Source organism: Apis florea, unplaced genomic scaffold (assembly GCF_048593485.1).
Source record: "Apis florea isolate Af1SG1 unplaced genomic scaffold, ASM4859348v1 contig_3367_pilon, whole genome shotgun sequence".
Lineage (NCBI taxonomy): Eukaryota > Metazoa > Arthropoda > Insecta > Hymenoptera > Apidae > Apis > Apis florea.
In genome coordinates, this window is record NW_028256746.1 from 391,337 (window position 1) to 403,078 (window position 11,742).

General features: G+C 45.2%; 1 protein-coding gene across 3 annotated transcripts in view; it reads left to right on the forward strand.

Moving 5' to 3' along the window:
• LOC100868773 (fibroblast growth factor 17) overlaps nucleotides 1–10,868 on the forward strand; it is a 78,898-nt gene extending 68,030 nt beyond the window's left edge. For 2 of the 3 annotated variants that reach the window (XM_086912099.1, XM_086912098.1), the window contains exons 3-5: nucleotides 2,345–2,477; nucleotides 8,444–8,550; nucleotides 8,871–10,868. In XM_086912099.1, the coding sequence (XP_086768225.1) occupies nucleotides 2,345–2,477; nucleotides 8,444–8,550; nucleotides 8,871–9,302 (672 nt within the window). In that variant the 3' untranslated portion in view covers nucleotides 9,303–10,868. The remainder of the gene's footprint in view (nucleotides 1–2,344; nucleotides 2,478–8,443; nucleotides 8,551–8,870) is intronic. The other variant, XM_086912100.1, reaches the window with a different exon arrangement.
• The last annotated feature ends 874 nt before the right edge of the window (nucleotides 10,869–11,742 follow it).

Consider the following 11,742-nt stretch of genomic DNA (forward strand, 5'->3'; position numbering starts at 1 on the left):
TTCCAGAAAAAAAAAAAAAGAATCGGAGAAGTGGGGAGGGGAAGCAGTGTTTTCGCGTCATGTTCATAGTTTAAGGGAAATACCGCTGCCCTAGATACGTTGCCTCTAACGAGCCGTGTAAAATTTGAACGAGGGCTTTGGCCACGTTCGTGCGGAATCCGTAAACTTGCATACTTATTGGACGGGTACATAAGCGGATACGTGCCAGCTCTTTGTACATGAACAGTGACTAGGTCAGATCGAAGATACCCGTTGCACGAAGAGGGGCCGAGAACCTTTGCCCGAATCGCATGCCTCCCACCCACCGTTATTAACCGACCTCCCCGATCGACGATTACGTTTCGACGATCGTAAATTGATAAGAGAGAGCGCTCTTTACGTGCGTCCCCCCCCCCCCTCTCTTTGTCGTCGATTTTTTCATTGTCGGGTTTTGGGCCGCGTTCTACGAAAAAACTCGCGCGATTTTAACAGCCCGCCACATTTTTCACTCGATACGGTGCCAGTGGTATTTACCTCGCAATTTGGGTCTCCATTCCGCACGAAACGAGGCTATCTACATCTCTGTTCTCGTTTTAACGCCCTGTTTCCAGCCTCGCCGACTAAATTATACGGCGAACCTTTCTTTCCTCCTTCTAAGTCCTCCCAAAGTACTTGAACTTTGAACTATCGGTACAAAGTTCTCCGTACGAAACGAATCGAACGAAATTAATTTTCTTTCCTAATTTCCAACCGTGGATAACGTTGGCAACGATCCTCGGCTACGTCTCGATCTTTTTCGTGGAAACCTTCTGGAACGGTTAAGGATCCGTCGTGATAATAATCCTCTCGAAATTACAGCGGAGGAAGAATATCGATATTCGAACCTGTTAAACTCTGATTATGCATTTATCGTTTCTGATTATCGAGCGATACGATACTCTTATAAATCGCGACCTTGATACGCGTATCTCGTATATATATATATATATATATATATATGTATAAACGAGGAACGAATAACAAGCACGATAATAGGTGAGAATTTAACAAACGATCGATCCATCGAAAGATGTTCGACTCGCGATTGAAAGTGATTTTATCGTTGCTCTTATCTTAGACTTTTGCTCGAATCGCGATCATCGTCGCAACAACGAAATTAATCGGAAAAACGGGAGAACGGAAGACTGCAATGCGGCTACGCGAAAATGCATCGCGTGCAGCAACCTCGCCGTTGGAAAAATCCTCGACCACAGCCGTGCGTTTAACGTTTAAAGGATACGAGTGCAACGAGTTCAATAGCGGTCAGTCTTGCTCCGTACTTTCAACCGTGGTCAATTTCGAGGAGAAATTGAAACGGTATAATACAAGTTCTCGTTACGATATATAAGTTCGTAGGTTGAATCATTTAAAACGTGTTCAGTTTAAAGTTAGATTGGGGACTTAGAGTTTTGCACGATTAATCGAACGTTGTACTCGAAATAAAGACAGAAATATTTTACGATTGAAAGAGCGCACGAAGAAGGAAATATCCGAGTACCCCGCTCGGTCCGTGAAGACGCGCAGCAGTGCTGGTATCGTAACGTTGTTACGGCGCCATTCGTGAAATAAAAGAAGTGTCAGATTCTACGACCATTAATGGACAGCTCGTGTTCGCTCGTTAACAAATCTTGTCGGTATACATCTTTTGTGGTCTCCGCCTGTAACGACGTTCCTTCTCTTCCTTCGTGGATTTTTATTCTCACGAACGAATCCGCAAAAAGGATCCGCGTGAACGGCTCGACGAATGATTCGATCCCACGATACGCGAATCTGTCGTAAAAATGTTCTTGCCCGTGAAACACTCGCGAAGGAGTCGTCTTTAACGATTTTGCGTTTGGTCGTCGAACTGAAAACAACCCTCGCGAATTCCTATCCCCCCTCCCCCCCCACCCCTCCCCCTTTTATTCTTTCTCGAACACCGGGAATCGATTATACATCCCGACGCTGTTATATATATGTCAGTTTTTGAATAATTCTCCAACCTTATCTCGACTACATCATCAATTCATGACGAAAATTTTAACGAATTTTGTGGAACACGATTCCTAAATTTTCATCGAATCGATTCGTAACTTTTTCAACGAGTAAACGTTGAAATTTCATTCGAACTCGTGTCGAACTTTGAACTTTCTTTGTAAGCTTCGTTTTTATCGACGAGAAAAAGAAAAAAGAACAGGAATTTAATTGATAATATATAGCTGTTCATAATTTATGACTTGTTTTAACGAAAGAAAAAAGAAAAATTCGACACACACACACACACATATATATATATATATATACATCGACGTACACACGAAGGTATAAAATTATTGGTCGATTGCAGGTGGTGATGTGCGGGGCGGTGCCGGCAATGGTGCGCTCCGTGAGTCTCTACTCGACTTGCAGCAGCGGCAATGTTACCGTAATGGGCCGTTTGATCAAGGCCGTGGAACGCACCGATAACAATGCCCCTTACCGTAAGTACAAAATTACGCTTAATTAATTAGATTATCACGTTGCGCGGCGGGAGGTTAATTAAATTCTCGCTTTCGTTTTTACACTTTTCGAATCCTTCCTCCTGAATTCTCGAGAACAGCGTACGTTAGAAAATATACGCGCGCACGTGCGATATAAATAAATAATAGGATGGAATGGCGAAATGTAGAGGTGGAAAGTTTATTAATAGACAGGGTCGAGCGAGTTGGTCGTCATTCATCGTCAACTGTTCGAAACGAGGGCAACCACGCGACACCGGCGTTTAAACGGCTTTCGAATAAATTCATTCGTTGCAACGTGTGTGGTCATCGTGGAGAATAGGTCGATCTGTTAATTGAATCGAATCGAGCAGTCCGGCCGACACCAGGAGGCGCTCGACCGTGACATTATCTCTTCCGATCGATAGTCTCCTAGAAAGACTAAAAAGGATTCCGAACAGGGGGGGATGAATCGGTGTGGCTACTCTTTCGAACGAAATAAACGTCCAAAGCTGGGCCACTAAAGATCTCGATTTATAGCGATGCTTATCGATCGACCTCGAGGGTCAGGGGGGGCCTTATCTCGCCGCCGTATTTCGCTACCAACCGCCGTCCTGGGCCCCGTTCGAACTTTTATCTTCACCAATTAATAACCCGACTCCTCTATTTCCGCGGGAGATAGCGAGTCTGGAGAAACAAGAAGTTAAAAAAAAAAAAAAAAAAAAAAGAAAAGAAAAGGAAAAGAAAAGAGTAAGCGATTGAAAGAAAGAATCGCGTTGTCTCGTTTTGTCGCGATTGTTTTCGACTAGACGCCATTTATCTCGCTCTATTGCCTCTTGTCCAACTCGTGCTTTCTTGCTTACTTACCGAGGATCCGAGTTCATGGACGTATAGAAATCGAGTTTAAGATATCGACGAAGAGGGAGAGGAAACTCGATATCTAACAACGCTCTTAACGTTTTCCCGCGAACAGAATCGATCGTTATCGAAACGTACGAAGAAGTAAATTCACGACAGTTTGTGTCGAAAGTGTTATCGTTTCTCTGAACCGATATCAATGGCGATCTAGGATAAGCCGGGTTAAGCCCTTAAGAGGTGACCGATCGACCTTAACGAGTCGAATAATTATTCTTAAATAATAATTTTTGTCGAGGAACAATGGAATGCGTGTATTTATATGAAACGTGAAAATACGCGCGGATAAGTTGGCGAAACGGTATGCAAAACGTAGAATGCATAGTTGAATTTATTATTCAATTATTCGCTTGTTTACCGAGATTTGTTGCGTTCGAAGCGATAATCACGGCGTGGAGAGATCCTTGGAATATTATTAAATTCACATTCTAGCCTTTCGATCGTAGCGTAATCTCCGTTTTTCCAATAGCGGCTTCGCGTAATCTTGAAATTCTTGAAAGGAAGAGCCGTAACTCCGGAGAGGAGTAGGAAGAAGCTGTCCGCCCTAACCGTGGCGTGAGCGCGAGGCGGCTCCTTTTCTGACTTTCACGAACGAGGTAGGGGAGAAAAGGAAGGTCTAAAAGGAGGGAAGAAGGCTTGTGCAAACAGAGGAGCCAGTTTTCGCGCCGCACGCTGCGCCGCGTCTGCACCTCCCCGAGATCCATCACCTTGGTCCACCTCTTCCTCCTTTTCCACCTCTTTCATCGGTTGGTGGCACCGGTGCTGTTGCTGCCGTTGCTGCTGCGCTGCCTCCACTTTTTCCTTCCGTTACTCTCCTCTCTCTCTCTCTCGTGGCGATTACTCAAGCTCCATTCGTGAAACGAACCGACTTGACTCGCGCTGCACCAACCTTTCAGACACCGTGAGAGCGTCCTTCAGCTTTTCGACTCTTAACTGGCGACCAGGCTACGAGCGGCTTCGTGAATTCCTGCTCGGTGTCGGTGTGGATTCCAAAGATAATTAACTTGCCGTGGTTTAAAAATTAAAAAATTCTTCCCATACTTTCCCCGTTAATTAGTCATCTCAATTTTCATATTAGATTTCTCCTTTCGTTCGATCATCTATCGTTCGCGTGTATATCGTTCCGTATATATTCGATCGAGAAAGATGGAGTGTTTTTATTGCGTGTAATTCGTGTCGAAATGCGTCGAATTCGATAACGACAATTCGATCGTTGGAGGTAACAGATAACAATTACCCTTTTGGAAAGCAGAGTGGCATTCGTCGAAACGGATAACAGTTGTAATTACATCGATCCCCGATGTGACATTTTTATCACCGTTAAATAGCCGTAATAGCCGGTCTACGAGGAATTTCAATCTTCTTAACCGACTGGTAGCATCTCGAACGATCGCGATATCGCGATATCTCACCACGTGTCACGTGAAACGAAGAAGAGAGGAGGAGAGAAATAAAAATAGAAAAACGATCCGGAATTTAATTATTGTTCGGGTCGAAGAGAGGGTCGATTATCGCGTCAGTGGAGCAAATCAGGGCTTCACCTGTCACAGTTTCGACCGGCCGGGTGGGAGAGACAACCGGTATACAGCTATGTGTTCTTCTCATTTGCGCGCCGTTGTAATCTGGTGCGCGTTCTCACCGCGGAGGGCGATCCACCGTATTGGCCAATCGTGCGTTTAGGTGTTAACGACGGGATCGCTATTATACGTGCCAGCTTTATAACGAGAGCCGCGGTTATACGCCGCTTTTTTCCTTCTTTTCTTGCGCGGTCGGTACCGGCCTACTCGCTTTCGCGTCATATTATAGCTTTCATAACGCCGACGCCGCGTAATTGTGGCGCTCCAGTGGTTCTCAACTCGCGGTTATTCGCCTCGCCAAAAAATACGAAAATTTTCCAACGTATCGTTACACCCATCGTTTCTTTTTCGAATCCGTGGAACAAAGAGTGCAACATATTCTCGATTCGTTTTTATTTTCGAAAACTCGGCCAAAACGATGGCGACGGTGGATTCCTTCGCGACAAATCGACGATATCTTGGACGAGGTATTTCGGTGCTTGTACAGAGAAAGAGAGAGAGGGATAAAGAGAAAGAGAGAAAAAGAGAGAGAGAGAGAGAGAAAGAAGCTATTAGTTGCGAACCTATAACGAACGGAGAATCGGTTCCTGTATCGCGACGAGCACGTAGAAGTAATATATGGGATCCATTCTTCTTTCCTTCCGTCTCGCTCTTTCCCACTTATGCGCGGGCCCATCCTACCAGTTATTATCGGGGGTAATCGTGCCTAAAAGCCGGTGCCCGCTTTTGATTAAAATTGGCTTTTAATTCATTTGGCAGCCTCTAATCTCGTGGCGGCTCCGATCAGAGGAAACAGGGGCGAGGGAGAGGGGGGAAACGGAAGACAGAGGGTTCGAAGCGAAGAAGCTTCATCCCTCTGCTCCTTCGCCTTCGCCCACGTTATACCATACGTACCCGTTGTTCCATTTTTCATCCAAGATCGCGCCGAGATAACTCGATCGACGACGTTGTCCTTAATTTCAGAATCGATCGCTATCCGACCACGAGATTCCCTCTCGGAAACCGTATCGTATCGTTCGAGGCGAAAACTTCGAGGTCGAGGAAGAGTCGAGTGCGACGCCTGTCTCCGACGACGACGATGACGAGCAAGTTTAGCAAGAAACGCGTACACGCTCCGTCACTCAACCTTACTATTCGTCCACGATCTCGCTCCCCTTTTACTCGATAACGATAAGGAATCGTTTCGAAAGGAACCACGTCCAAGTTTGGTCGCGATTGCTTCCACGGCGACTGCTAGGTATCGGAAGTATAGGAGTTTGATAATGGCTAACTGGAACGAGCAAACAAGCGTATACGTAGCGTGTTGGGAGTAGTAGTGTCGGTGGTATTAGTGTCAGGTTGTTATCGTCGTACTTTTCTCCGCCGCTACCAGGTAGATATATATATATATATATATATATATATATACACACATATATATGTCGCGTGTTTCATATTGGAAAGCGGAGATCGCGAAACGGAAGAGGGAAAATTTTACCGATAGTTTCCAACTTGTTTGCCATACTTGCGACTCAACTTTATCGTTGATAATGCCCATTATATTTCCGTATTCCTGCATTTCGCCCAACCTATTTTTAACCGGCGATTCGGGTAATTCCCAATTCGATAGCGGCTTAAACGATACTTAATGCGATACGTTTTCGCGAAGTTTTTATCAAGTTCGAAGAAAACAACGATATTCCGTTTTATTACGAGCTATCGATAAAAATATTTCGATACGTTTACGACCAATTGGTAACGAATCGGATCGATTTTTTTCTTCAACCTTTCCAATCCGATATTAAATTTTTCCCCTCCAACCCCGGATGAGAGAACGAATTCGATCGGTAAACGGCCACTCGCAACGGGAACGCGACGAATAAAATGCGCGCCAATTCGTCGATCCTTTTCAACGATCGGAGAAGAATTTTTTGCACATTCCGATAAGATACGATATTTAACGATCGAGGTGAAAGGAACAAATTGATGTCGCTGCTAGACAGATAGACGAATCCTTTCGAAACGTGGATTCGATTAATTAAGAAAAGTGGGAGGATTAATTAGCGTGGGGAATATATGGACTACCGTAAGGGGAACACGGATTAAGTCCTCTTGCGCTTTTTCTGGTTTCTCTGAAGACCGGTAGAAGGCGGTGAGAGAAAACGAAACGTAAAAAAAAAAAAAAAAAAGAGAGAGAGAAGGCCAGGGGAGGGAAAGAGGGAGTTTACGAGGCAGTTCGGGGACATTCTTGATTTCGATGTTGGGAAGGCACCCGACGAGAACCACTTGAATTTAACGAGGCTCCAGCAAATGGGCCACCCTGCAGACTTTCCTCCTTCCTTTTCTCTACGTATCACGCTTACCTACCCGTTCTCGTGTGGCCCGTGAACAAAGAAGAAAGGAAAAACTCATAATCGTAACGTCATCATTTCACAAACGTCTGTATCTATCAAAAAGAAACTCCATCTCGTGAGAAAATTTACTGGTTTTTTTTTCTTTTTTTTTTTTTTTAGAGGGAAGTGAATTTAAAACTTGGCTAGATGATGGATTCGAGAGATGGGTGGGGAACCCTTCCCTCCACGAATTCGTCCTTCTACACGATTTTGTAGCTTTGCGAAAATCTTCCGCGTCTACTTTCTTCTTCCTTCGAGAGGACAACTCTCTCGGCTACTTTCTCGTACTCGTACATCGGCAAATAGAAAATAATAAAGCGTAAAGAAGTGTAGTTGTACAAGTATATACAAGTATATGAAAGAAAAGCATGGGGGCTAGGATAGGATAGATTCGTTGGGAATAGAATCGCGTTTGGAAAGCTGGAGAGTCGGTTTCGTGCACCTGTAAAATGCCAGCCCTTCCTTTTCCCTTGGTTATCCGGAACAAAAGACGCCTACTTCTCGGTCGGCAGAATTTCGTAATAGGTGGTGCGAAAGAAAAAGGGAGGGAGGGAGAGAGAGAGAGAGAGAGAGAGGGACGGCGTTGCACAGCGAGCACAGCGCAACGTGTATACGGTTCGGGGTCGAGGCACGACAGGACCCGCTAAGTGGCAAAGTACACACCGGTCGGTCTGTGCCTCCTTCATTAGCACCAACTAGCCTCGGCGGCAGGCTTAGCCAACCTTTTCTTCCTTTCTTCCAGTGCCGAACACACTGGCTGGAAGAGGGTCCCCCCCTTCTCTCTCTCTCTCTCTTTCTCCAAGCATCGATGTAGGTACAACTCGCGCTATAAACCTCGAGAGGAGATCTCTTCTCGGAAATATGCCAGCTCGCATACCGAACGCACACAACCAGCGTCACCTCCTCCGCTACCCTGCGGTTTTCTCCTCGATAACCGATACCTCCCGATTATTTTATAAAGTTTCTTCGTTTTACACCTCCCTCTCCTCTTTCGTCTCCACGCTCCATTTTTTCCTTTCTTTTTTCTCTAATTTGTCGAAAAGTAATCGTTGTTCGAACGCTCGTTTAATCGAACGTCTTTTTTTTTCTATGCTTGATGTTGCAGAAAAACTTACGACCCAGTCCGAGGACTTCAGTAAAATGTTGTACATCTTCGCGGAGAAGAGCCAGCGATACATCTGCTTCAACAAGAAATGGAAACTCGTCGGCCTGGTAATTACGCTTGCCCGCCAATTAGTAGACATATTTCATTATCGCGCGCGACCGAGTATATTTATACGCGTCGGGGGTCGTACACGACCGGGTTGGGAAACGGCTTTATATCCGTCGCTTATTGCGCATCGACACAGACAATCCTCGTTAAAAGTGTAATTTGCGAGGGAAGATTATTAAACGCGCGGCGAGATTCGAGTCGTAACGTAACGCGCTCTACTCTTATATAAGCTAGGCGCTTATTAGTCCATCCCATTTATTATTTATATACAAGCGAGATGATACATGTTTTTTTTTCTTCTCTCTTTTTGTTCTTGCAGCTTAAGAAGCAAAAGGGTTATTGTCAGTTCTACGAGGAGTACAACGGCTCGTATCTGACGTACAGGAACGTGAATAATTCGCGGTATCTCGGGTTCAACAAGTCCGGGTACCCGATCAAGAATCGCGGTCGGCAGGAGTGCTTCAATTTCATCAAGTACAATCCCCACGCCGACATAAATCACCACAACAGCCTGGTGAACGCGGACATGGGTGGTATGGGGCCGAGGGATCCGTACGTGGTGTCGAGGAAACCGTCGCCCGCGAGGGACACGAAGAACTCCCTGTTGCAGGCGGACAGTACGAGGGAGACGATCCACACGACGCATCATTATCGGCACTCGAATCGTTGGAAGATGCGCCAAGGCGAGAAGATGTCCGCGCCGCGAAGATGGCACGAGAGCCGTCTCTTCGTCGAGGCCAACAAGTATTGAGCCGCGCGCCGGCTCGCCGATCAAGACTGCCTCATCTACATCCGTGAGAACCTGAGATCAGACTGCCAAATACGCTGGTGGAACGTACGGTCGAGATGTCAGGAACCCACTAACGCGGCACCACGCGGCTCGAAGCACGCGCCTCGATTGATCGCAACGAACAAAAGCTGGCTGGCTCGCCTCGTGTCTCCTGCTCGCTTGGGTACACACGCACACACACATATACACACACGTACACGCATCATACACGATACACACACACGAGACCAACCGCATCTCGCTATACGGACGACAAGCAACAACGAAAATTCACTTCGTTCGCTCGAGAACGTAGGTAGAAACGGAGGGTACCGAGTTGCAGGAAGACAGTCTTGTTGGCTAGAGCTTTCGTTACGCGTCGTTAAATTCCATTTCACACTTGCCCCCGACTGAATCCTTTCAGGCAAGTATGCACGATATACCCATAATTTCCCTTTCGTTCCATCGCTAAATTTTTGATACTATTAGTTGGAGGGTGGTCGATTAACGAACTTACCCGTACCTACTCGTTTCTTATTTCATTTTCACCGATTATCTCTCTCGATCGTTCTCGTTGTCTCGTTTCCAAACAAACAAACAAACAAACAAAAAAATATTCCAAAAGAGTTAGCAGTCCCGTACGTACGAAATAAAGTAAAGTAAAATATAAAATAAAAAAGAAAAAAAAACCGGCAGAGGAGAAAGTAAGAGGTAGGGAAAAATATTTCGTGAGAATTCGCGTATTCGTTTAGGGGATCCAGTTTAGGGGATCGATTTTAGCGATGGAAGAATATTAAGTACGTTTGTTGCGCGCGATCGGCCTAAATCGTTGCGCAATCGGACAGCTATCGTGCTTCAAGCGCTGTCACAGACCGCAATTCACGCGCGGAGAGATGCACGAACCAAAGTATCTCGCGCATTTCCCTATGGAAATATTTCTATTCTCAAATTGATCTCGAACCTGAGCAAATTCACCACGCGTTAATCGGATCGAAAAAAAAAAGAGAAAGAGAGATTTAGTCGTATAATAGATATCGATAAACGGAATTTAGCGCAGCTAAATAGTTGTATTACACTTTCGAAAGGAAAGAAAAAAAGGAAGGAAATATTTCCGGGGATTAGGGGAGCGTTGAAAAGGTGTAACTCTCCGGCGTGGTCGCGCAGTAGAGCTCACGCTGCGCAAGACTCTCTCGCTCGCTGTGCTAATTACGCCGCCTAATGTAGCGTGCGTGCGTGCATGCGTGCCTGCCTGCCTGCCTGCCTGCGTGTATGATAATATTATGTGTGCGTGCGTGCGTGCGTGCCTGCCTGCTCGCGACGTACACGCAGTTCTCACCGTGTCACGTTCATGTCGAAGCTCCGCGACGCGGTCGAAATCTTCGAATCGCTATTTTATCAACGGCTGCTCCATTCGTCTAAGCAATTTTTTACTATTTTATTCTTAATCGATATTATTTATATATATATACATATATTAAAGAAGAGAGAGAGAGAGAGAGAGAGAGAGAGAGAGAGAGAAGAGAGAAAGAAAGAGAGAGAGAGAGAGAGAGAGAGAGAGAGAGAGAAAGAAGAGAAAAAAGGGGGAAAAAAGAAGGAAAAAAATACGCACGTGCGTGAAAGTCGATTACTCCGAACGCACACACATATTAAACGCAAACAGAATTTATTGAGGCAGAGAATCGGTATGCATACGCTATTTCTCAGGAATGCGATAGCGTGTGATATATATATGTATATTTTTCGTAAATTTATCCCGGGACGATGTTTAGACAAACGGACGAATAAATAACAGGATCTCTGAATATTTTGTACGACATGTATTTGAAATATATTCGATTCGCTTTCGATGCGATTTTCACTCGCGTCGGGACGGTGTAATTCACACAAAAATCTATATTTTTCGGATATGGAATGAGAGTGAGATATATTATTGAGAGAGTATCGGCTTAAACTGCGTGTTCGTGTACGAGCTTAAAAGTATTTGTGTGCATTTTTTGCGTGCGTACGTATATCTGCCTCTGAACGCGTGTGACTGCGTGTAATATATTATATATTACGATCGTTAATGAAGTTAATCCTTAGGACGCTACTGCAGACTGTATTACTAGGTTAGGTACACGATATACGACGTAAACGGCGACTCAACGAAAAGGATCAGTGGTACGTTCCTCGGCCTCGCTATATACAATAATTATATACGTTCCGTGCGACTTTATCTCCCGCGTACGCGTATTTCCGATCGATGAAGAAATCACGCGTGCGTCGCGTGCGTGAAAAGAAAAGAAAAGAAAAGAAAAGAAAAGAAAAGAAAAAAAGGTACCGAGCCATCCCTGATTCCTTCGTTTTCGCAGATTCGCCACGTAAGGGCCCGCTTGCCCCTTTCTCCCAAAAAAAAAAAAAAAAAAAAAACAACTCGTGCCCT